General features: G+C 38.2%; 2 protein-coding genes across 3 annotated transcripts in view; one reads left to right on the top strand and one right to left on the bottom strand.

The window, feature by feature from the left end:
- LOC133517955 (probable phosphorylase b kinase regulatory subunit beta) overlaps positions 1-13,430 on the bottom strand; it is a 55,284-nt gene extending 41,854 nt beyond the window's left edge. For both annotated transcript variants that reach the window (XM_061851450.1, XM_061851447.1), the window contains exon 1: positions 13,272-13,430. In XM_061851450.1, the coding sequence (XP_061707434.1) occupies positions 13,272-13,274 (3 nt within the window). In that variant the 5' untranslated portion in view covers positions 13,275-13,430. The remainder of the gene's footprint in view (positions 1-13,271) is intronic.
- The window catches only part of LOC133517958 (ubiquitin carboxyl-terminal hydrolase CYLD), a 33,939-nt gene that overhangs the window by 2,624 nt on the left and 3,399 nt on the right, over positions 1-27,916 (top strand). Inside the window, exons 3-11 of the mRNA XM_061851453.1 lie at positions 12,775-13,045; positions 13,898-14,089; positions 14,423-14,622; positions 14,937-15,116; positions 15,334-15,489; positions 18,003-18,191; positions 18,973-19,081; positions 25,804-25,940; positions 26,998-27,181. Of these exons, the coding sequence (XP_061707437.1) occupies positions 12,775-13,045; positions 13,898-14,089; positions 14,423-14,622; positions 14,937-15,116; positions 15,334-15,489; positions 18,003-18,191; positions 18,973-19,081; positions 25,804-25,940; positions 26,998-27,181 (1,618 nt within the window). The remainder of the gene's footprint in view (positions 1-12,774; positions 13,046-13,897; positions 14,090-14,422; positions 14,623-14,936; positions 15,117-15,333; positions 15,490-18,002; positions 18,192-18,972; positions 19,082-25,803; positions 25,941-26,997; positions 27,182-27,916) is intronic.

The raw sequence follows: 27,916 nt of genomic DNA, 5'->3' as shown, positions 1-27,916 counted from the left end.
TTCTGAGGTCAAATTTGTAAAAAACGCACGCCATTTTTGATTTCGGCATTTAAGCTCAGATTGAGATGTAAATCGATATCTGGGGATCCCAGAGGACCTTTATTGTGAATCTGAGGTCAAATTTTTAGAAAACGCACGCCATTTTTGATTTCGGCATTTAAGCTCAGATTGAGATGAAAATCGATATCTGAGGATCCCAGAGGACCTTTATTATGATTCCGAGGTCAAATTTTTAGAAAACGCACGCCATTTAAAATTTCGGCATTTAAGCTCAGATTAAGGTGAAAATCGATATCTGAGGATCCCAGAGGATCTTTATTATGATTCTGAGGTCAAATTTTTAGAAAACGCACGCCATTTTTTATTTCGGCATTTAAGCTCAGATTGAGATGAAAATCGATATCTGAGGATCCCAGAGGACCTTTATTATGATTCTGAGGTCAAATTTGTAGAAAACGCACGCCATTTTTGATTTCGGCATTTAAGCTCAGATTGAGATGAAAATCGATATCTGAGAATCCCAGAGGACCTTTATTATGATTCCGAGGTAAAATTTTTGGAAAACGCACGCCATTTTTGATTTTGGCATTTAAGCTCAGATTGAGATGAAAATCGATATCTGAGGATACCAGAGGACCTTTACTATGATTCTGAGGTCAAATTTGTAGAAAACGCACGCCATTTTTGATTTCGGCATTTAAGCTCAGATTGAGATGAAAATCGATATCTGAGGATCCCAGAGGACCTTTACTATGATTCTGAGGTCAAATTTGTAGAAAACGCACGCCATTTTTGATTTCGGCATTTAAGCTCAGATTGAGATGAAAATCGATATCTGAGGATCCCAGAGGACCTTTATTATGATTCTGAGGTCAAATTTGTAGAAAACGCACGCCATTTTTGATTTCGGCATTTAAGCTCAGATTGAGATGAAAATCGATATCTGAGGATCCCAGAGGACCTTTATTGTGAATCTGAGGTAAAATTTTTAGAAACCGCACGTCATTTTAAATTTCGGCATTTAAGCTCAGATTAAGATGAAAATCGATATCTGAGAATCCCAGAGGACCTTTGTTGTGAATCTGAGGTCAAATTTTTAGAAAACGCACGCCATTTTAAATTTCGGCATTTAAGCTCAGATTAAGATGAAAATCGATATCTGAGGACCCCAGAGGACCTTTATTGTGAATCTGAGGTCAAATTTTTAGAAAACGCACGCCATTTTTTATTTCGGCATTTATGCTCAGATTGAGATGAAAATCGATATCTGAGGATCCCAGAGGACCTTTATTATGATTCCGAGGTAAAATTTTTAGAAAACGCACGCCATTTTAAATTTCGGCATTTAAGCTCAGATTAAGATGAAAATCGATATCTGAGGATCCCAGAGGACCTTTATTATGATTCCTGAGGTCAAATTTTTAGAACACGCACGCCATTTTAAATTTCGGCATTTAAGCTCAGATTAAGATGAAAATCGATATCTGAGGATCCCAGAGGACCTATTTTATGAATATAACGTAACTTACTTTTACTTTTCACTTTATCTAAATCCACGAATTCCATGGTGAATGTCTTGCACTCGCGTTTTGACTCTGGCCTTATCGGTGTCAGTCTTACTCATGGGGCGACACTTAGAAATGTAGTTAACATTAGTTAAGATGGACGCGATTTATATTAATTGAATCGAGACATCTCTAACTTTTGCTTAAAGTCGACTTCCGATTATGCAAACTACGCCACCAGATGTCACTATAAAATTGATACAATTTAAATATGGAAGTCGGACGTAAGGAATACAATCTCCATGTACCTACCAAAAAATGACCATCCGTCCGTCACTAGTTAGGTGACAAAACGGCGCACGGTGGGCTGAAAATCGGCCTTCATAGAAATAGAAACCGAAGTCTTAAATTTGAACTTTATTTTATTGGAATAGCTTTTGTTGGGTTTTATTATGTCCCAAAATTAATCTATCGTAAGTAGCGTCTAAGAATATATTATTGAAAAATAAAAAATAAAAACTACATTAAAATACATCTTAAACAAAACTACATAAAGCTATAAAGGAAAAAAGATTCAAAACTAAAACTTTAAAGTTATAAGTAAAAAATTGGCTCCAGCTCGGTGCCTTGTGGCAAGGTGCCTAGAAGGCTGGCGGCATTGCCGCGCTGGACAGCAATGCCAATGCGTTGTGCGAGGTAAGAGCCAGCCCTCTTGTCACCCGTTGCCTACACGAGGCGCTTCGAAGGCTCTGTAAAAATGTTGTGAGCGCCAGGTCCCCACGGCCCAAGGGTTTCCACCCCAAAAGGCTCAAACATATAGCTCAAAACTTAGCTAATTTGGTTGGGAAAATAATAAGTTATTTTTATTTTTTTCAAAATCTTTGTATGGCGCGTATCAGAAAAATCGAGTTTTCTCCGAAAATAAAATTTAACCGTAATATCCTGACAGATGATTTTAAAACCAATTATTCTTGACTTTTCCACATAATTAGAATTTTCCTACGGGGTGCACTTTTTTTATAATCGATATATATATATATATTTAATACGGTTATACTCGTTATTTTGACTACAAAAAATGAATTTGAGTTTGATCGAACCAATAACTTACGCGTAGTGAATGATGGATCTAATGGTTTTATTTTCAATTTTCTACTTGTAACTCTTGTATGTTTATTATTTATCTACTTAATTAAAACAATGAGCAAAAATTATTTCAGCATGAAAAAATAAGATTTTTATTTTTTATTAAATAAGTGCATACGGTAGAAAAGTTCGCGTAATGTCAAAATATCCTTAATAATTGGTACTTAAATCATCTGCAACAAAAATTCACTACGCGTAGATTATTGGTTCGATCTAACTCAAATTAATTTTTTGTAGTCAAAGTAACAAGTATAACCGTATTACATTTTAAAAAAATACTAAAAAAAAAAATAAAAAAATACATCGATTTAAAAAAAAAAGTGCATCCCGTAGGAAAATTCTAATTATGTGGAAAAATCAAGAATAATTGGTTTTTATATCATCTGACAGGATATAACGGTAAAATTTTTTTTTGGAGAAAACTCGATTTTTCTGATACGCGCCATACAAAGATTTTGAAAAAAATATATAATTAATTATTTTTCCAACCAAATTAGCTAAGATTAATTTTTGGACACAATAAAACCCAACAAAAGCTATTGCAATAAAAAAAGTTCAAAATTAATACTTCGGTTTCTATTTCTATGAAGGCCGATTTTCAGCCCACCGTGCGGCCGCCATCTTGGATTCCAAAATGGTGATCATTTTCGAAATCTGCACTCCCTAAAACCTATGAAACGATATCCATGACGACTTTTATGACAGAGTGCACGGCCGCCATCTTGGATTCCAAAATGGTCATCATTTTCGAAATCTGCACTCCCTAAAACCTATAAAACGATATCCATGACGACTTTAATGACATAGTGCACGGCCGCCATCTTGGATTCCAAAATGTTCATCATTTTCGAAATCTGCACTCCCTAAAACCTATAAAACGATATCCATGACGACTTTTATGACAGAATGCACGGCCGCCATCTTGGATTCCAAAATGGTCATCATTTTCGAAATCTGCACTCCCTAAAACCTATAAAATGATATCCATGACGACTTTTATGACAGAGTGCACGGCCGCCATCTTGGATTCCAAAATGGTCATCATTTTCGAAATCTGCACTCCCTAAAACCTATAAAACGATATCTATGACGACTTTTATGACAGAAAGCACGGCCGCCATCTTGGATTCCAAAATGGTCATCAATTTCGAAATCTGCATTCCCTAATACCTATAAAACGATATCCATGACGACTTTAATGACATAGTGCACGGCCGCCATCATGGATGCCAAAATGGTCATCATTTTCGAAATCTGCACTCCCTAAAACTATAAAACGATATCCATGACGACTTTTATGACAGAGTGCACGGCCGCCATCTTGGATTCCAAAATGGTCACCATTTTCGAAATCTGCACTCCCTAAAACCTATAAAACGATATCCATGACGACTTTTATGACAGAGTGCACGGCCGCCATCTTGGATTCCAAAATGGTCATCAATTTCGAAATCTGCACTCCCTAAAACCTATAAAACGATATCCATGACGACTTTTATGACAGAATGCACGGCCGCCATCTTGGATTCCAAAATGGTCATCATTTTCGAAATCTGCACTCCCTAAAACCTATAAAACGATATCCATGACGACTTTTATGACAGAATGCACGGCCGCCATCTTGGATTCCAAAATGGTCATCATTTTCGAAATCTGCACTCCCTAAAACCTATAAAACGATATCTATGACGACTTTTATGACAGAGTGCACGGCCGCCATCTTGGATTCCAAAATGGTCATCATTTTCGAAATCTGCACTCCCTAAAACCTATAAAACGATATCCATGACGACTTTTATGACAGAATGCACGGCCGCCATCTTCGATTCCAAAATGGTCATCATTTTCGAAATCTGCACTCCCTAAAACCTATAAAACGATATCCATGACGACTTTTATGACAGAGTGCACGGCCGCCATCTTGGATTCCAAAATGGTCATCATTTTCGAAATCTGCACTCCCTAAAACCTATAAAACGATATCCATGACGACTTTTATGACAGAATGCACGGCCGCCATCTTCGATTCCAAAATGGTCATCATTTTCGAAATCTGCACTCCCTAAAACCTATAAACGATATCCATGACGACTTTTATGACAGAGTGCACGGCCGCCATCTTGGATTCCAAAATGGTCATCATTTTTGAAATCTACACTCCCTAAAACCTATAAAACGATATCTATGACGACTTTTATGACAGAATGCACGGCCGCCATCTTGGATTCCAAAATGGTCATCAATTTCGAAATCTGCATTCCCTAATACCTATAAAACGATATCCATGACGACTTTAATGACATAGTGCACGGCCGCCATCTTGGATGCCAAAATGGTCATCATTTTCGAAATCTGCACTCCCTAAAACTATAAGGGCGGATCAACTATTTCTTGTATCAAATCAACTTTTTTTGCAAAATAATAAAGTTTTGTTTTTCCTCACAATATTATTTAATATTGATAATAACACTTCCAAAGATTGCAAATATATCTCGAGCATCGCTCGTTATTGTTTTGATGGAAATTAAACATAGATTTGATAACACAGTCACGTAAAACGTCTACTGAGTCACAGACACGGATTTCTCCATTTTGATAAGGAAACTACATTTAAATCAAAAACTATTTCCTTTATTACTGAAAGTTATTAATAATGAACACAGTTACACAATAAAAGGTACAAAATTCAGTCTCAATTTCGTAATACTGGGGTTGTTTTTGTCTCTTGAGTCACATGGGTAGTTTGATGTGAATATTTTTTACCATAACTCAGTATGCACTCAATATAAATAAAAAATATATAGTGACGGTACTTAACACAGTTCTAAGCGAAACATTATTTGTATATAATGTCAATGAATGTTTTTATGAACTGTTTAAAAGCCGGTAATCTGTTGCAATTTAGGGGGACAACATTGTAAGCGAAGAGACAAAACATGTGACTCAAGAGACACAATTACACTTACCTTGAAGATTAGGAATCAACATATGATTACTAGATGTCTAGATAAGTTACAAAAAACATAATATTATATAAATCTTCCATATTATAACTTGTATTACTACTCTAAGTCGTGAGATCAACAAAAAATTAAACAATATTCTTAAATTAAAGTAGTACCCAAGTATGTATTTTTTAACAACAGTTAAAAAATACATACTTAAAACAACTAAAAGTTTCCAAATAAATGTTTTACCAACAAACATTCTTGACAAACAAATACAAATATGAAAAGCGTGATAAATCGTGAGATCAGTCGAAAATAAGAAATCTTTCTTCAATATTTTAAACAATGAAACAAAATATAAACTTCTTTTAATCATAGAAAATAATATAACAACCTAAATCACATTTGATAGTGAACTTAACCAAAAAAAAAGATAATCTAAAAAAGTTTTTAGACAAGAGTTTAGGTAACATATGCTTATTCAAGTCATTGTAAAAGAGTAACAAAAATTTAATTTCTCTAAAGTACATATAGCTCAACTTGTATTTTACGATGGCGAGTAGATTAAACGTAATTAGAATATTGAATCATAATAAAACTTCGTCACTCGCCATCGTAAAATGCTAGAGCAACGAATCGCGCCTAAAGAAATGCCCATTATTTCGCAACTTCCACATTCTGTTTGAAAATGTAATATTGTACGCCTCGTTTAATAGTAATATTCGGCTTATCCAAAATTGTAACTATGTCTGTATAGTCTATATCAGCAACATCAGTTTTATCTAAAACAAAAGTACTTTTATTTTTAACATAACGTAAAAACGTGACTCTTATATCACCGTCATCGTGCAGCTCATCGACAATACAGACATATTTAAAAGTTTTCCCTTTGCTAGAACTTACATTTACTAATAGGAAGTCTCCACACTGCATTCCTCGATTTTCTTTACCCGTTGCATTTGCTGATGTACTAGGTTGTGAACGTGTATATTCATCGTCATCGGAAGTTTCAGGATAAACAGTATCATACCAGTTCTTGTTGTGGGCTTTTGTCAGTTCCAGTAAGTCAATCTCTTTAAAAGTGGACTTTTGCCGTGAACTCCTGTAGTTACTTAATACCTCATCATCGTCGGAGCTAAGTCTACTTTCATTAAAATTGTTTGCCTTCTTTTTGTTCTGTTTCTTATCCTTTACATTCTTAGTTACAGGTCTAAGTGGTTCATAATTTTTTGGTGAAAGACATTCACAAAAACCTCTACTGCAGAAACAGCTAAGGTTCCTATATTTTAATTTTCCTACAACGGTTGTAAATGTTTGGTGTACATATTTCGTGCCTGGAAGTGGATGAATATTTAGAGGTATTTTATCGGCTATTTTTGCAATGTCTTCGGATGAAATTTCGTAGAGTTTAATCTTGCTTATATCTTTTAGAACATCGTGAAATTGCTTACTGTTTGAAATGTCTTCACCCCTAGCTACCAACTCATCAGCTGACCTTTTTAGGTATCCACCTATTCCATCGGCTGGCCCTTTGCCATGCCCTGCCTCAAAGAAAGACCAGGACATAGCAAGAAACCCGTGTTCAAAAGTCGCAGTAGAGCTGAGGTAGAAGTTTTGTTTTTGACGATACTGGCTGAAGGGACCGTCACTAAAGAAATGGATGGTTGTAATATCTGGATGAGAACTACGGATGTCCTTTAACACTGGATCCATATGTGCCCATATAGCTGCAGGTTGGTGATTAGTATTTGATGACACAGTACAGTAGGATTTGACTTTTTTGTTGTTTTCTGTCATAAAATACACTACAACAGTATGAAGTGATACTTGTTGTCTGGAGCCACCGAAGTGATGCGCTTGTATTTCTTCATGATGTTTGCAGCTATAATTTTCACTAAAGTCCGCAACCACAACCACTTCGGTTTGCTGCAAATTGTCGATAGCTTGCCTAAAGCTTTTGAATTGAACCTTCATGTTGTAAATATGTTTTTTCAAAATTTTTAGTTCTGTATTAAATACAGACAACAGTTCTTTTACTGTACTTTCTTTATCTAGTTTTACATTCTTAAAGGTTTTCATAGTTTTTCCGTCTTTCTCGTATGTCTCTTCTACTCTTCCCCACTCTTTCCACTGAATTTTATTGTTATTTTTTTCAGGACTTTCAGCTTGTATGTTTAAATGAGAACATTGATCACAAGTCCCATACATGCAGGCTTGTACTTTAGCATCGCAAACTGTTGCAACAATGAGCTGGTTTATATCGTGGGTCTTAATAACACCTTGAGTTTTTAATGCTTTAGCCTTGTACAATGGGTTGGTGTGGGTTTTGCAGAGGCACATTTCACGTCCACTCACTGAAGGCTTAAGAATATAGAACGGCTTGTTCCTAGTAAAGTAATAGTACGAACATTTTACACCGAAGTTTTCGGACAGAAAAGTTTTGTGCAAGTTTTTCTGGGTGTCAAGTAAAAACCTTTTTTGAACTTTTTCTCCTTGCTTGGTAATCGTTTCTTTTTTTCCGGCTGTCGCTCTCGAAACATCTTCTCTGAGGAAAAAATCTTTTATTGATTGTTTTAACTTTGTTGCCGATGTTCGCACTTTTAACGTATCTCTTATTTTTCCTTTCAAACCCAGGGATTCTTTAATCATTTCTTCTCTTCTTGAGCTGTCAACATTCGTGAATATGCCCTTCAGTAAATTCTTTTCATTGCGAGTCTTCATGTTTTGATACCTTTCTTTTATTGCGTTGGAGAGTTCTTCATACTTACTACTTTTACTAGGTTTGCGTTTATCCTGTTTCGGGATCCTTTGTAAACGTTTTTTGTATTTGTGTGATTTTTTCTTCAGCTGCTCTATTTCTCGCCTTAATTGTAAATTTTCCCGGAATAATTTAGATCGGTCTCGTCTTATTTGTTTGCGGCCTCCTTTCTTTCTGGTTATGCTTTGAGGACTGTCGATCCCAGAAGCATTTTCAGGTACCATATTTATATGCTCTATATTTTCTGGCTGAGGGATATTAGGCTCCATCATCGTCGGAGAGCTTGGAGGGGTTTCATTAAGAACTCTGTTTAAATTTTTCCTATTCCGTCTTAAATTTTGCTGCCTTAGTTTCCAAATTACCCGCGCATTGTATCTTTCTTGTGGCGTTAAATCTTTGACAAGTCTCTTTTTTGCGTGATAGTGTGCTCGTTGTTTATTTTTGTAATTTTCATACTTTTCAGGGTCAAGTTTAAGTTTCTCTTTATAGCGTTTTTGTCTTTCTGCCGCTGTAAGTGGCATTGCTACTGAAACAAACGAATCGACTTGTAAAATAGGTAAAGACGATGTGCCTTTGCTTTAAAAATATAATAAATGTGATAATAAAGTTAAAATGTGGGGATTGTATTGTAAATTTGGTTATTTAAATCGAATATTATAGAGTCAGGTTCACATTATCTAAAACATCCGCGGATGCGATATATGCATAAAAACTATGAAATTCGAGGTTGCAGATACGAAAAAAAAATATTGTGCTTTAGTACTATTCTAGCAACTGAAGCACTAACTATCAGTATTAAATTTAACGTATTATATAATGATTTAAGGTTAATCAAACTAATAATGTCTCTTAAGTCACGCAAAAAGTCTTCTGAGTCACGATTTCCGTGACTAAGGGGACTGTGACTAAAGAGACATTTTAACATTGTTTTGTTGTTTTTGTCGTAAAACTCTTTAAATTACGATAAAAATATATACACTGAGCATTTCAGACCTAAAAGGAACTAAACTAAGATACAAATTAGATTCGAAAGGTATATACTTACCGGAATTCTAATGTCACTCAGCCGACACACAATAAACACACGCTACCACCTCGTGAGTCACGGACGAAATGGCCGAGCCAGTAAGAACCTAAAGCAAACGCAGACGTCATCACGCGATACGTAGATCCAGCTCGTATTGGCTGAGCCGTTCATAGCCTGTCTCACTCGCACTTAGCAAAACAATGTATCCTGTGACTCAGCCGACTCGTAATATCTTAACGCCTTGGGGACATAGTTTTGAAAAAATATTTTGTATACTTAAATTATATATATCGTGCGCATTAATAAGAATTTAAATAAAAGTAACTAATTTGTTTATAAAAAGCTCCAAATACAGGAAGTTGTAATGGAATTCTTTTTCAGAATATCCAATAAAAGCAAGTCAGTAGGCCTGGGGGACAGTGGGATTTTGTATGAAACAAAAATTTCGTCACCCGAGTCACGAAGTATTTTCTATAAAAATGGAAAAAGTTTGCTTTATAAAACTAAGGCAAACACAAAACAATAGATCTGATTAAATAATTAACATCTAATTACATCTTTTATGTAATAAAAAGTAGTGTTTAATATTTTTGAAGTAAACGGGACGCGTTTATACATAAAAAAGTTGATCGGCCCATAAAACGATATCCATGACGACTTTTATGACAGAGTGCACGGCCGCCATCTTGGATTCCAAAATGGTCATCATTTTCGATATCTGCACTCCCTAAAACCTATAAAACGATATCCATGACGACTTTTATGACAGAGTGCACGGCCGCCATCTTGGATTCCAAAATGGTCATCATTTTCGAAATCTGCACTCCCTAAAACCTATAAAACGATATCCATGACGACTTTTATGACAGAATGCACGGCCGCCATCTTGGATTCCAAAATGGTCATCATTTTCGAAATCTGCACTCCCTAAAACCTATAAAACGATATCCATGACGACTTTTATGACAGAGTGCACGGCCGCCATCTTGGATTCCAAAATGGTCATCATTTTCGAAATCTGCACTCCCTAAAACCTATAAAACGATATCCATGACGACTTTTATGACAGAATGCACGGCCGCCATCTTGGATTCCAAAATGGTCATCATTTTCGAAATCTGCACTCCCTAAAACCTATAAAATGATATCCATGACGACTTTTATGACAGAGTGCACGGCCGCCATCTTGGATTCCAAAATGGTCATCATTTTCGAAATCTGCACTCCCTAAAACCTATAAAACGATATCCATGACGACTTTTATGACAGAGTGCACGGCCGCCATCTTGGATTCCAAAATGGTCATCATTTTCGAAATCTGCACTCCCTAAAACCTATAAAATGATATCCATGACGACTTTTATGACAGAGTGCATGGCCGCCATCTTGGATTCCAAAATGGTCATCATTTTCGAAATCTGCACTCCCTAAAACCTATAAAACGATATCCATGACGACTTTTATGACAGAATGCACGGCCGCCATCTTGGATTCCAAAATGGTCATCATTTTCGAAATCTGCACTCCCTAAAACCTATAAAACGATATCCATGACGACTTTTATGACAGAGTGCACGGCCGCCATCTTGGATTCCAAAATGGTCATCATTTTCGAAATCTGCACTCCCTAAAACCTATAAAACGATATCCATGACGACTTTTATGACAGAATGCACGGCCGCCATCTTGGATTCCAAAATGGTCATCATTTTCGAAATCTGCACTCCCTAAAACCTATAAAACGATATCCATGACGACTTTTATGACAGAGTGCACGGCCGCCATCTTGGATTCCAAAATGGTCATCATTTTCGAAATCTGCACTCCCTAAAACCTATAAAATGATATCCATGACGACTTTTATGACAGAGTGCACGGCCGCCATCTTGGATTCCAAAATGGTCATCATTTTCGAAATCTGCACTCCCTAAAACCTATAAAACGATATCCATGACGACTTTTATGACAGAATGCACGGCCGCCATCTTGGATTCCTAAATGGTCATCATTTTCGAAATCTGCACTCCCTAAAACCTATAAAACGATATCCATGACGACTTTTATGACAGAGTGCACGGCCGCCATCTTGGATTCCAAAATGGTCATCATTTTCGAAATCTGCACTCCCTAAAACCTATAAAACGATATCCATGACGACTTTTATGACAGAGTGCACGGCCGCCATCTTGGATTCCATAATGGTCATCATTTTCGAAATCTGCACTCCCTAAAACTTACAAAACGATATCCATGACGACTTTTATGACGAGTGCACAGCCGCCATCTTGGATTCCAAAGTAGAAGTCTAGTTGAAACGGTACCGTACGGTACCCTTTCAACTGTAGCGGTACCGTTTGAAAAATGTACCTATTACATTTTATTTATTCGGGTACCGTTACAGTTGTATACCTTTTCAATTGATACCCTTAGTTTAGGTATCGGTCTTGTGCGATTTTATTCGGGTACCGTTAGCTTTGGATACCTATTCAATTGATACCCTTTGTGTAGGTATCGGTCGTTTGCGATTTTATTCGGGTACCGTTACAGTTGTATAGCTTTTCAATTGATACCCTTAGTTTAGGTATCCGTCTTGTGCGATTTTATTCGGGTACCGTTAGCTTTGGATACCTATTCAATTGATACCCTTATCTTAGGTATCGGTCTTTTGCGATTTTATTCGGGTACCCTTAGCTTTGGATACCTATTCAATTGATACCTTTATTTTAGGTTACCGGTCTTTTGCGGTTTTTCAGTCCCTGACTGAAACATACTGTTATAAAAACCTAAAAACAATAATAACTAACCATTGTTTTCTTACAACTGTCAATTGCTTCACTGAGATGGTTCATATGGTAGCTTTATGTTGGTTTTCTTGTGGAAGGTAGCATAGTTTGGGACTGTGTGGGCTATAATTTTTATCTACTCTACTAGTCTACCAGTATTTTGCAAAGTCACCAGTTCCAGATAATTATGGGTCTCAAGTTTTTTTTAATACTGACCTTGTTATGAATGTTGAAGTTGGTAACATGTGAGATAAAATTGAATAAATTAGAACCTTATATAATTTTGTTTTAAGTTCAAATTTCTTCAATTTTATATCTCGAGTTATCAACTTCTTCCCGATGTGTACCAAATTAATGTACTGTAGCCAACCCTACTACATAATACTAACTTTTCACAAACCATCTGAGTTAAGTGGTAGATCTACAAAATTTATGAATCTATATTAATTTCACATACAACAAACTTTTTAATTTATTACTAACATATACATTGGATACATTATCTTGGTGCACATTTTTTTCTCATGGTGCACTAAATGTCTGGCTTTTAAGTGTTCTATATTTCAATCATAGTGTTATTTAAGTGCAATCACTATTTAACTTTTAGGTGGATTTGTATGACTTAATTGGGGGTAGTTGGCCCCCTGCACCTCAGCCCCCTGAGCACCCTGAGTATGGGTCAGTGCCTAGCAGACGCACTATGCAGCATTCATCCCCACATGAACGAGTGAAGTCTGTAAATATCATTAATCACCTGGCTCCAGAAAAGAGAAGAATTAAACCCACAACTGCAAGTATTGCATCTACAAGTTCCGAGGAACGGCCAAAAAGCAAAATGGTGCATGAGCCCAAAAAAATTGAAACTGGAATTCTTGTTGGTGAGAAAACAATAAAACTATGCCTTTATTGTAACTCTCAAAAATTATCTAGTTTGTAGATCTAATAATTCTATAAGTAATAAAGTTTATCAGAATAATTTGCATCTAATTAAATTTATTAGACATTCACATGACATTGCTCTGTTGTTCACCTTCCTTATGTGTTTATTTATATACAAGATCTATTTACTTATAAGTAATTTAACATATATCAATTATTACATACCATTTTATATACCGAATAAAATAAATAATGTTCTATTGTCCCCACTGACACTTGAAATAAACAAATTCAACGAACACCTTATAAAACTAGTCCATAACGACTCCTCTACAACACTGATCGCAAAGTTACTCCAATTTTAGCTTTCCTAGTTTCTAATTATAAACATTGTAGTGCGCGAAGCGCGGCCGGCCGGCGCGCAGTGCCGACGATGTCGTATCCGTATTTACAGGAGCTCTCGTATGATGAAATACCTTTGTGCGTGTTAGCATATGACGAGGGTATTGAAGGTGTGTTTACTGTTAAACAGTTTGTTTAAACAATTGTGTTGCATTTGTTATTTACCTTTTACTGAAAACTCACATATTTCGCGCGTGTGTCTTGTGTCCTGTCTTTTACTTCCTTGTGTGTGTAAAGGGTCGCGCTTATTGTATTTATCCAAACACATTGCAGCAAATAAGCTCGAAAGGATATCACCAGTTTTTTTTTTTAGATTAAACTAAAAAAATTACAGTGTGATAAGGAAATAAATTGGTTTTCTAATAACAAGCAATAGGAATCTGGAATAGCTCTATTTGTTCGCAACAACGTATAGGTATGAGGCATTGTAATAACTTATTTGTGTGCAGATGTGTGCAGCGGAGATGGACCCGAAGAGTTGTATGATTCGCCAGTACCCGGGTCCCCGAGGGCAGTTCCTGCACAGAGACCTTCACCCCTACACCTACAGGAAGAGATAGGCGTGGGGTCTTTGGTGGAGGTTGCTACAGATGTGGATCAGCAGTATTATGGAGTGGTCAGGTGGATCGGGATTATTGATGGTAAGCATTAATGAAAGCAGCGCTTTATTTTTTAGCAAACAAAACAACTGCAAAACTTACACCAATCCTGCGGAAAAGTTATCCGTTTGTAGTTTTTTGTGTTAACGAACTTTATGAGTCCTGTTTAAGCAAGTCGAAACAGAAAAATTAAATTGATTACCATTATTCAGAGTCAACACTGAACAAGTTATCTCGAGAAGGAAACGCTCGATTAGCCAGAAGGTGTGTCACTCAAAATATTTTTTGGCAAATTTATGTCTTGGGACTTTCCATTCGCAGCCTCTGGTCTGGTTTTTAAACTTAAACAATGATTCCTTAAATATCCTTATGTAGACACGGCGACAGCAGGCGTGGAGTTAGAGCAAAGTGTGTGCGGCCTAGGCGACGGCACGCGCGGTTCAGCGCGGCTGTTCTCGTGCGCTCCAGGGCGAGCGCTGTTCGTGCCGCTGCCACTCTGTCGCCGCGATGCGCGCTTCCGTGATACGCCGCCGCCTGACACAGCGCGCTCTGACCCGGATCCGCACCTCGACCAGGTATAAAGTTTACTATAAACAGACTGTGCTCATGCAGTTTAGGGTACGCGGTGTTCGTCCTGCTGCATCGATGTCACCGCAAGTCGAGCGGCGGCGCCGAAGTTGCACTTGAAGAAGTTGTTGATGGAATGGAACTAGTTTGTGAGGTTGCTTCCAGCCGCATCTGGTGATCGACGTCGTCCCTGCTGCCCGCTGGTGACGGGCGTGGCGCCGCCGCTAAGCTCGCTAGGCTAAGAACCGCGGCATTTAAGGCCACTATAACTCGTCGTACCTAAACACTGTTCCCAGCATGTTCACGTATATACCGTTTGCAGCCGGAGTGCCCGCTGGTGACGGGCGTGGTGCCGCCGCTGAGCTCGCTGGGCGAGCTGGCGGGCAAGAACCGTGGCATCCAGGGCCACCACAACTCCTGCTACTTGGACGCCACACTCTTCGCAATGTTCACGTTCACGAGTGTCTTCGATGCGCTGCTGTACCGTCCGCCGGAGCCGGAGGTAATTCAATTAATGTTCAATGGATATTGTTATTAATAGACAGGGTTTAAGTCTCAATCTCCCTTGATATTCAACAAAAACACCAGGTTAGTTTGTGACGTGATTTAATTGCAATATTATTAGACATATGTTTAAATTTAGGTATCTAAGAGCTATTTATGTTTTTTCATTAATTTTTTCTGACCCTTTTTATTTAACCAATCATCCGTTTGTGCAGGACTCGCCGCACTACCTGGAGGTTCAGCGCGTCCTACGCGAGGAAGTTGTGAACCCGCTGCGACGGCACGGCTACGTGCGCGCCGACCGCGTCATGCGCCTGCGCACGCTGCTCGAGCGCCTCTCCGACGTGCCCGGCCTCACCTCCGAGGAGAAGGTCGGTGAAACCAGTAGAACGCGCTGAACCCGCTGCGACACGTCCACAGATATAATAGATACGCTAGATGACGCAAATGCATCTACTTCGCGTGTCCGAACCCCGACCAAGCGTCGAGGTTGGCCGTCGCTACTGACAGTGCACGCGCGACCTTTGTTGCAGCCGGACGTCCGCGAAAACTTAAAAAATACCTCGTTGCGTGATAATTAACTACAACAACCCAAAAATTTGCGAGCGCCTAAAGGCAAGGACATATTTCTTATCACAACAGGAATTTAAAAATTATATTTTATTTTATTTATTAAGGTCTACCAACAGTTATTACATCCAATACGTTTACATAACTCAAAAAAAAGAAACATTCAGTGATGCATAACTAATTATAGGTAAACACAGCATGCAAAAGAAAAACAATTTCTTACTTAACATAAAGTGAAAGTTACAGGTATATTATCCGTAAATACGTTTTAGAACAATTTTTACACTTGGAAATTTCCTAGTTGTCTGCCGAGTGACGTTGACAATCCGTCATTGTGGTTGGTTGTATGGCTAAGACTTATAACCGTACACATTTCATTTTACTCGGATTCAATACTAGATTATTGGCAGCAAACCAGTCTGATATCATGGATAAGGTATTGTTTGGTTCAACAAGTTCAGTATTATTCCTATTAACTTTCAACAATAAAAAAGTATCATCAGCAAACATACCAATGCCTAATCTTCGGCTTACCATATATGGCAGGGCAATGACATACACAAGGAATAAAAATGGGCCTAAAATAGATCCTTGGGGTACGCTCCCATCTCCACTGCTATTTCGGAAGAAATTACTCCATTAATTGTTACCTTTTGATTTCTTTGTGCCAGATATGATCTAATAAGATTGAATGCAACTCCTTTCATACCATAACAATCAAGTTTACTTATTAGAGTACCGTGGTCTACACAATCAAAAGCTTTAGAGAGGTCGCAATATACGCCAATTGCGAATGTGACTCCTGCCAGCCTGCAAAATGACTTTAATTAAACTGGTACCAGCATCAGAAGTGGACCTGCTTTTCGTGAAGCCAAACTGCTGTGCGTGCAAAATTTTGTTCAAATTAAAGTGAGAAATCAACTGCGTTAGCATTATTTTTTCGAATATTTTGCAAAACGCCGGTAGCACAGAAACAGGACGATAATCAGAAGGATTATCTCTATGGCCTGATTTAAAAATGGGAACTACTTTACTAAACTGCAGCAAGTTGGGAAAAACGCCATTGTCTATACAACTATTAAAAATACAAGCTAGAGTGGGTGCCACGACATCCAGAATAGTTTCCAGTACCTTGACTGATACGCCCCATAAGTCCTGCGTCTTCTTTATCTTAATTAGATTAAAAGACCTCAAGATATCAAAGTTGGTATAAATGGTCTCTATTTTTCCGGATGTCAGTAGTTGCCGACTCATGAAATGAAAGTTTACTAGTGACTTTAATTTGCTTCTTACTGCAAGTCTCAAATTATGTACACGGTACATACGGTATTATGAAGCATCTTGAATAGTTTACAATACATATCCTCTTTATTGCACAACCTTAGAACAAATGTACATGGAAACACATATAATACATGAAGATAGAGGTAAACAACAGGCGGCCTTATCGCTACGGAGCGATCTCTTCCAGACAACCTTTAGGTAATGGAGTTTATTCAAATCTATCTGTGAATTAATCGTAGTAACTGCTACTTTTACTTAGAGGCCTTACTTCTATGATGCGCTCAGAGCGTTTGTTTTTGCTAGATAGTTTAACTAAGTTAACTAAATCTACTACTACTAAGTAAATCTGGGGGCATGGTAGTGCCCCCACCAAGACGAGAACGTAAGCGAAGCGCAAGGGCACTACCTACCTTTTCTCGAAGCGCTTCGTCGTTTTTTTGTACCCTCATAACTTGGGTTTGGATTATACCAGATAAACAAAATTCTCGGTATATAATGTAGTAATAGTGGATTTATTGTGCATAAAAAAAATCAATTAATAGCTCTTATAATTTAGATTTTATTCATATTAAAAAAACCCCAATTTTGTCACTGACTCGCTCACTCACTGATGATCATCCAAACCCTTAGGGTACTTCCTGAAGTCTTAGGAAGCTGAAATTTGGTATGTAGGATAGTATTAGTAGGTACACAAACAAAAAAACTTGAAAACTAAAGGGGTGGAAAAAATGTTGCCAAGACGAAACCATAAGGCTCGCACTGTCAAAAAGTTATCAGATCTCTTGTAGAGCTAAGCTCTAACTTCACAAACTTGGTTTCGTCTTGGCAACATTTTACATGAAAATGTTTTTGATGGGATAAGTATTTGTAAGTGACTGTTAGGATATAGGAAGTGCCAGGCACACAACAATACATTATGTATATGTTCATTTTTCATTAATCCGCTTCTATCTATAAGTAAATTACGAGATATTAAATGTATACTCTTCCTTGACTTAACATCAATGTTTGCTTGCTTTTTGTATTTCAGGACCCAGAAGAGTTCCTAAACGGCCTTGTCGCTCAGTTACTGAGAGCGGAACCATTCCTAAAGCTATCCTCTGGACAGGAGGCTTTTTGCTATCAGCTGTTCGTGGAAAAAGACGAGCAGATAACGTTGCCCACCGTTCAACAGTTGTTAGAGCAGTCATTCGCTACCTCCGGTGTGAAGCTTAGTGAGGTGAGATGTAACCCAATTTGAACTTAATATTTTAGAGCATGAAATCAAAACGGTGACGCTTAGCTGCTGTGCCTGCGAGCGAAACCATTCCTGAAATAATCCACGGGACAGGAAGCGATTTTCTATCACTTTCATAGAAAGGACGAAATATTTGTAACAGTTATTTGCTACCTCCCGTGTGAAGTTTATTGAGGCGAGTAGGTAATGCAATGTGGACTTAATATTGTAGAGCATAAAGTCTTCAATTAGTTAATATAAACCTAAGGCCAATGTGAAGAAATCGGCATATGAAATATTTGGTTGGGCAAGGGCAAGAAATCTCGTATTTGTATAGGCACGTTACTCAGACAGTCAGAAAGGAGGAGTTTCACTCGTTCTGCTCTACAGACTATCTGTAAGTGGAGTACCTGCGAGCACGGGGGTTCACCTCGAAGATCGGCTACGTCAGCCATCTTCGGGCGCATGAGCGCCAAGCTAACTAGGAGTCGAAGTGGTCGCCATGGTCGAAATCAGCCGGAACGATCAACAGAACAACACACAACCTGCGTGTATAAACACAAGAGTTAGAAGTAACGAAAGAGCTTGTAGACGCTCTTCACCCATTGACCTTAAACCGTAACCCTTTGTCCCTTTCCGACGTATTGGTATGATGGAAAGGGACAAACGATGATCAGCGGCGTTGTAACTTTAGTACACGTTTATGAATAAGGGGGTTAGAATTTAAAGTTCAATACAGTTGAACGTTACGTTATTTAATTTCGTAATTATGAGATTGTTCCAGGTACCAGCTGCGTTTATAATTCAAATGCCGCGCTTTGGCAAGCAATACAAATTATACCAACGAGTGCTGCCTTCACCACTGCTTGACGTAACCGATCTCATTGAAGGCTGTAAGTTTATACTATTTATCAGAATATAAGTTTTTGATACGTCGGTAGATATTAAAATTGATTATCAATCAAAATCAGTAATTTAGGGCTAGTTCATAATTCATAACAGAGAAACTGCATCCCAGTTCAGTCCAGTCAGTAGTCAGTGATCATTTATTGCTTTCATAGGTAAGTACATTAGGTGTTACATTTGGATATCGGACAGCTATGAACCCTTTAAGGGCACTGCAAACTACAATAATTATTCATTTAACTAACTGACGAATACATGACGTGGAATACATTCTGGAGCCACAAGGAAGTACTAAAATCTAACCTAAGTTAAGACTAAACAAAAGCGGCCAAGAGCGAGTTGGACTCGCCCATGAAGGGTTCCGTACCATTTATGATGTATTAAAAAAACTACTCAAACCTCAATATGTGACATTATCTATGAAAAGGGACCTTATTGTCGATGGCGCTTACGCTGCACTGCGTAGCTCGGCGTTGTTTATAATATGGGAGCATCGTTGAAATGGCGTAAGCGCCACCGACAATAAGGTCCCTTTTCATAGATAATGTCACATATCATTTTTGAAGACCTATCCATAGGGTTTGATGTAAAAAAAATTGAGTTACAGTTCTAAGTATGGGGAACCCCCAAAATTTTTTGTTTTTTTTCTGTTTGTGTGAAAAATCTTAATGCGGTTCACATAATACATCTACTTACCAAGTTTCAACAGTATAGTTCTTATAGTTTCGGAAAAAAGTGGCTGTGACATACGGACGGACAGACAGACAGACAGACATGTCGAATCCATAAGGGTTCCGTTTTTTGCCATTGGCTACGTAACCCTAAAAAGAAAATTTTGGACTCACGGCTCCTACCTTGTCTTTCTTACGCAAGCCAAACATGGATATATAATGCATATTGGGACCGTGCGAAGTGCGTGGTGGGGGTAAGTAAAGCGATCCCAGCGCATAAGGTGTGCGTATATGGCTCGAAATGAAACTTTGATTTACGATTACTCCTGAAATATTCATTTAAATTGTATGGTGTAAGGGACCATTGTAAGCTGTATGAAATGCTTAATATAACTAACGTATTTATTTTGATAATTGTTAATAATGTATCCATGTAAATAGCTTTGCAAATGCCACATATTACGTGATCTTTTTCTAGAAGTTAAGAATGGATATAGTAAGTTATCCTTAAAAGATAGACATTTCACATCGCGGACTTTTTTGTAGACCTATGAATGAGAAATAACCCCACCATACATTGTGTTTGTTCACTAAGCAAGCAAGAACTAAACATTACAAACAAAACATTCCCCAACCCGACTGGTCATCGTGGGGAATTAGACTGCAACCCTCCACCAAAAATCAAAATAGACAATGAAAAAACAACCCTCAAAGTGTGTACTTATAATGTAAGATCGCTAGCATCAACAGAAAAATACCTTGAACTAACTTACGCTCTAAAAAAACATCAATTGCGACATTTTAGGCCTCTCAGAGGTCCGCAGAATGGGCTGTAGTATTGAAGAGCATGAAGACTTTATTTTTTGCTATATAGGTGAAACTAAAGGACTACACGGAGTGGGGTTTCTAATCATGAAACAATATAAAAACAAAATAAGAAATTTTATAGGAATCTCAGAAAGAGTAGCACTTCTACAACTTTACTAAAATTTGAAAGCTTTCCCTTATCAATTATTCAAGCATATGCACCAACAGAAAACTCAACAGAGGATGAAATTGATAAATTCTATAAGGACCTTGAATCTGCTCATACTATGTCTGATGAGAATGTTATAGTGATGGGGGACTTCAATGCCAAAATTGGCTGCCCCAAATCGGATCATTACCCAGTCATGGGCAAACATGGCTATGGAGTGCGCAATGAAAGAGGTGAACGTCTTGTAAGCTATGCTTTTCAATATAGGCTGTCAATAATGAACTCATTTTTCAGGAAGAAAGAGAGCCGTAGATGGACTTGGATATCTCCCAACCAAAATGTCAAAAACGAAATTGATTTTATAATGATAAACAACCATAAACTAATAACTAACATTGAAATTCTAAGTAATATAAAATTCCCATCTGATCACAGACTAGTGAGAGCTACTCTAGTTCTATGTCACCCTAAAAAGAGTAGAAAAAACTTTACAACACCATCTAATATCCCAAAAACAGAAGAAGAAATCGAAAATTTCACCAAAAATCTACAAGCATGTATTGGAAACAGAACCAGACTGCATGGATATCCAAACCTATTACAACATCTTGGAAAGAGGCATAACAGAGAGCTTGCCCCCCAAAACCTGTACTCAACCGGGTCAACATAAAATTTTCAGCAATGGCACAACTCAACTAATAAAAAGGCGAACTGAACTAATCCAAACAAAAAATAAAACTAAAGACATGAAAGAGGAACTTAGTAGACTATATAAAGAAACCAATAAATCAATCAGAAAGGACTATAGTAACCACAGATACGAAATCATATCAAGAAATATCAAGAACTTCAGAAGTACCAAAAAAGCAGACAAAGAATTAAAAACACAGAGAACATGGATACAAAAATTGGAACAAAATTCGAAGGAATCAAAGTCAAGGGAAGATATAATCAACCACGCAACTCGCAACTAACTTTTATAAGGAATTATACAAGAGCCAAACTGACACTGAAACAGTGGTACAAACATCTCACATAAGTAATACTAACTGCATCAAACCAATTGAAGACTCCCAAGTTTATAAACATATAAGAAGGCTAAAAGCTGATAAGAGCCCCGGACCAGATAGATTGTGTAACGAAGTCCTAAAAATGGGAGCACCTATTTTAGTTCACAAGTTGTGCCAACTTTTCAATATGGTATTGGATACAGAAACCGTACCAAAACAATGGTGTACATCGGATATAATCTTGCTTTTCAAAATAGGAAACCCTCTAGATATAGGGAACTATAGACCTATAAGCCTTTTAGCAAATATATACAAACTTTTCTCATCCATACTTTTAAATAGAATATCCCACAACATTGATAACCTGCAACCAAAAGAACAAGCGGGTTTTAGATCAGGCTATAGCACAATAGACCACATACAAACATTAGATCAAATTATTGAAAAACACCGAGAGTTTAATACACCCCTGTCTCTGGCCTTTATAGACTACAGCAAAGCCTTTGATAGCATTAGTCACAGCTCAATATGGAACGCACTACAACATTCAAATATTAACCAAAAATATATCAACATTTTGAAATATATTTACACGCACAGTAAAAGTAGAGTTAGACTGGAAACACTAGGAGATGAAATAAATATAGAACGAGGAGTCAGACAGGGGGACCCTCTATCTCCGAAGCTTTTTATCGCAGTACTCGAAAATATCTTTCAGAAATTAGAATGGAAAAATAAGGGAGTGCGGATAAATGGACGGTTTCTGAACCATCTCAGGTTCGCTGACGACATAGTTATAATTGCTGAAACTGGTAAAGACCTTGAGGAAATGATGAGCTCACTCGACTACGAAAGCTCAAAAATTGGTTTAGAAATGAACATGAATAAAACTAAGATTATGACCAACCATTGCAAAAGACACATTGTGATAAAGGGAAACAACATAGAATATGTCAATGACTACATATATTTGGGAAAACAGCTGTCATTTAAAAAGTCTAGCAATGAAGAGGAAATAACAAGAAGAATAAACGCAACTTGGAGGAAATTTTGGACATTTAAAGAAATCCTAAAAGGAAACTACAGTTTGCACCTAAAAAAGACTGTATTTGACACATGTCTACTACCTTGCCTATTGTATGCCTGCCAAACTTGGACATTTACAGACGAAATAAAACAGAAAATCAAATGTAGCCAAACAGCAATGGAAAGAAGTATATTAAAAATTAGAAGAATTCAAAAAGTAAGGAGCAAAAGCATTAGACAAAAAACAAAAATCACCGATGCTCTCAGGCACGCACTCTCACTTAAGTGGAGATGGGCTGGACATATCTCACGATTCAAGGACAGAAGATGGACCATAGAAACCACGCGTTGGAAGGGACCAACGGGAAAAAGAAATGTTGGCCGACCAATAAGGCGGTGGGCTGATGATATCACACAAGTGACAGGAGCCGACTGGATTAAGCTGGGCAAGGACAGGGAGGCATGGAAGAGGATGTAGGAGGCCTTTACCCAGGAGGGGTCCATATTTCATTAGCATTAAGACTAACAAATTAATTTATGTACATTATTTTTTTCTTTCTACTACAACCAACTAACAAAATTTAGATGTATATATGCGAAATATGGAATAAATGGCTTTATTATTATTATTATACATTGTGTTGTTATAGCTCAAACGGATTAGACAGCGTTTTCGATTAAAGCTCCTAGCCAGAGTGATTTTTTCCGACAACATTGTTATATTTCAAACAATTTACACAAAATAATGTTGGTAATGTAAATTAGTTAGATAATATTTAATTTCATTGATTTTGTTAATGTGTTATTTATTAATTTAAGTATGGAATGTATCAAGGAATTAAATGGCTTAAATAAATGAATAAACTAACTAATAGAATTTTTCGTTTGATAGAATTGACCATACATTGCTAATCCTTAAGTTAAGTAATATGGGTATTCACGGTGATCTGTTGCGCTGGTTCACATCTTATATTGACAATAGGTCGCAAGCTGTTGTCATTAACAACTATGTGTCTGGCTGGGTAACTGTTCCCAGTGGCTTTCCTCAAGGATCGTTGCTGGGGCCTTTGCTTTTCAATATCTTTGTCAATGACATCAGTGATTGTTTCCACACTTCCAAATTGCTATGTTTCGCTGACGACATGAAAATTTTTACCAAAATTAATTCATTGGATGACTCTGCTCTTTTACAAGATGACCTTACACGTCTTATTGCATATTGCCAGACCAATAAATTAGATCTAAATGTATCTAAATGCTTTACTTTAACCTTCACTAGACAACAAAGTTCAATTCCAACTTCGTACAAGCTAAATGATCATGTGCTTAAATCTGTGTCATGTATGAAGGACCTGGGAGTCACTCATGATTCAAAGCTTTTATTTGATACTCATATAGATAATATAGTAACTAGTGCTACCAAGACATTGGGATTCATAATGCGTAGTTCTTTACATTTTACCCAAATTAAAACTATAAAAGTTCTTTATTGTACATATGTCAGAAGTAAACTTGAATATGCGTCTCAAATTTGGAACCCCAGTTATAATATTTATATTAATAGAATAGAACGTATACAGAAAAAAGTTTGTAAAATACCTCTGCTTTAAAATGAAAACTCCTTATAATTCATCCAATTATGACAATATTTGTAAAAACCATCACCTTATCCCACTACATAAACGTCGACAGAATGCAGATATTACTTATATACTTAATATTTTAAATGGTAACATTGATTGTCCTGAATTGCTCGCTAAGCTCTCCTTCAATACTCCATCTAGGTCTAAAAGATACTTCCCTCCCCTCTCAATTCCTTTTTCGTCGCGTAATTACAGAAAGAATAGCTTTCTACTACGAGCTGGTAAAAGTCTAAATGAACTAACGAAAGAGCGGGATATAGACGTTTTTAATAGCAACATCACAACTATAAGACGGATTCTAACAGACAAATTACTTGAGTGAGCGAGTCGTATGTGTTGGCATATTATTGTATCGATTAACGTATTAAGATTACTAATAAGTTTTGGTTTCTTTGTTCAGTATATAATATAATAAGTATTAATATTTAAAAATATTAGTGGTAACACGTTCTAAAAAAAAAAATCTAGTGCTAACCACCAATTATCTGTTAACCTGTTGCTACTGGTGGGGACCTATAATTGGCTCTTTGTTATCTATATATATAACTATTGTACAATTTAAAGCTGTTGGTTCTCCGAACAATAAATAAATAAATAATAATAATACTTAACATATATTCAGGGGCGGCCTTAGCCTCTGCGAGGCTCCGGGCGAAAAATCTTTGCGAGGCCCCTGTTTTGCCTCAATTGGTAGGCTGTATCAGGGAAATGTCTTGTAGACAGTCCAAAGGCCGAGCTTCAAAAGAATGGAGCTTGATTATGAACGAATGCCCAAACCTATGTGTTATAAAGCGAGAAGCGAGGCAGAAAGCCGAGCTCAAGATTTGAAGCATCCAATCTCGATGGCTGCCCGTGCGAAGCCGGAGACCGAGCTCGCGGAAAGCAGAGCTTGGAATCGAACTCGCAGAGTGAGCGCGGCCGACGGCTAAGCTCCGCAAAGATAGGGCCGGCAGTCCCGCATGTGTAGAGTTTCCTGCGAGTCTGAAGCCGAGATGCATAAGAGCATAACTTTGAATTGAACCAGTGGCCAAGAGTAAGCGAAACTGAAAGCAAAGTGTTTCAGAAAGACCTAATAACTTTCCTGCAGCGCATTTATGCGTGGCCAAAGCCCGAGTTACAGACAAAAACCAATGGCTAAGGCCCCCGCAAGCGCGAGGCCCCGTTCGCCACCCCCAAAGGCCGCCCCTATTCTTAATCTAAACATAAATATAGTAATTTTACATATACCTATGAGATCTTGTTATTTGTTTATTACCTGTAATTTAACTTTCAAAAAGTTATAAATAACTATTATCTATTAAATTCAATATCAGTACCATGGTACATTTTTTAAGGTTTATTTTCTCTCAAGGCTCAGTGATGATTATATTGATTATCCCGCAGTGCCCCGGCAGTGCACGGTGTGCGGCGGGCTGGCGCGCTGGGAGTGCAGCGCGTGCGCGCGCGGCGGCTCGCTGGAGGCGGGCGCGCTGTGCGCCGCCTGCCTGCGGCTCGCGCACGCGGCGCGCCCGCACCACAAGGTGCGTGTGTAGGTACTAGCGGCACTCTGACCGTGTGCGGCGGGCTGGCGCGCTGGGAGTGCAGCGCGTGCGCGCGCGGCGGCTCGCTGGAGGCGGGCGCGCTGTGCGCCGCCTGCCTGCGGCTCGCGCACGCGGCGCGCCCGCACCACAAGGTGCGTGTGTAGGTACTAGCGGCACTCTGACCGTGTGCGGCGGGCTGGCGCGCTGGGAGTGCAGCGCGTGCGCGCGCGGCGGCTCGCTGGAGGCGGGCGCGCTGTGCGCCGCCTGCCTGCGGCTCGCGCACGCGGCGCGCCCGCACCACAAGGTGAGGCGGGCATTAAAACTACTTACTTATACTTTTACTTGTATACTTTTATTTTCAATGGAACTAAAGGTCTGTTTGTTATCATTTAAGCTTATATATATTAATATGTGACTGTTTGTTTCCTAAATAAATTAAAAAAAAAAAAAAACAAAAAAAAAATTAAAACGGGCGCAAACTTCATCTTCTAACACATCAAAGTTCACTCCTTGTCGCCTGTGTCTACTATGGTTTAAAGTTTATGTTGCATAATTAAATTCCTCATTCATCTCTTGTTCACATTCATCATTCATTTTAATAATTCAAATTTCGTTTTTTGCTGGCTATTATTTTTTAAACTACCTGCTCCCCAGTGTTTTTTATTAGGTATTCTTACGTTGTAACGTATTTTTATTTCTTAATTTAAGGTTTAGGTTTTAAGTTTAAGGGTCCACTGAAAATTAGCGTCGTTGCACTATGTGCTCTGACACATGCTGAGTGGTATCCTCTTTAGGACAACAAATTACAAAAGTATGTTACATGTATAATATCTGTTAATTTTAAAATTGTGGGTTATTTTTTTTTTTTTTGGAAAGTATTCGGAAACCTCTAAAAATTTGTAATGGGGAACGAAATTTCACAATTGGTTTGATTTCTTGTGAAATTTTATGAAATATTCCAACTGTTAGGAAAGTTTCTGTAGCGTTCACGTCTATAGGTATATACCTACATGAATGAATGAATGATTTATTCACATGATGACATGCATATGTTTAGGCGACGCCGCTGCTAGTTCCAGAAGAGTGGGCGAGCGTGCTGGAAGGCGCACCAGCACCACGCGTCTACATGGAGCTGTTCGCAGTTCTGTGCATCGAGACCAGTCACTACGTGGCCTTCGTTAAGGCGGGGCAAGCTCTCGACGCGCCCTGGTGCTTCTTCGACTCCATGGCCGACCGCAAGGGTAAGGAGTGTACATGGAGCTGTTTGCAGTCCTGTGCATGAAGACCAGTCACTACGTGGCCTTCGTTAAGGCGGGGCAGGCGCTCGACGCGCTCTGGTACTTCTTCGACTCCATGGCCGACCGCAAGGGCCAGGAGTATACATGGAGGTGTTTGCAGTCCTGTGCATCGAGACCAGTCACTACGTGGCCTTCGTTAAGGCGGGGCAGGCGCTCGACGCGCCCTGGTGCTTCTTCGACTCCATGGCCGACCGTGTCGCATGCGAGTTCTCGCACGATAACACGGTCAACTAATTCGGACTACTGTAATAAAGTAATGTAATAGTATATTACTATAGAGGGCAGTGCCGTCTATATATTACTTGCAGGGCAAGTAAATATATACGGATAGGGATACGCGGCCGGCAACCCCGTTTCTCGCCGAGATTTGTAGGTATAGTGCTTTTCTCATGCTTGCAATTAAAAAAAATGTTATCAATTTGTTTTAGTCGTTGGTTTACACAACACAACAAATTACGGAAAATAAAATAAAATAATAAATAAAATAAATGGAATTCCTTTACATATCTTCACTCATCGCACCGGATACGTATATAGCATTTCCGGACCTAATGGGGATTCGAGTATTATTGCCATTTTCTGCCGCCAGAGTGCAGCACTAGCACCTTTCGTAAACCACAGAGTAACTTATAAATACTTTGCCTTAAACTCATATATTTTTAATTGATTTTGTATACC

This window comes from Cydia pomonella, chromosome 5 (assembly GCF_033807575.1).
Source record: "Cydia pomonella isolate Wapato2018A chromosome 5, ilCydPomo1, whole genome shotgun sequence".
Taxonomy (NCBI): Eukaryota; Metazoa; Arthropoda; class Insecta; order Lepidoptera; family Tortricidae; genus Cydia; species Cydia pomonella.
The sequence above is the reverse complement of the archived record's forward strand: the minus strand, read 5'-3'. Positions and strand labels throughout refer to the sequence as shown.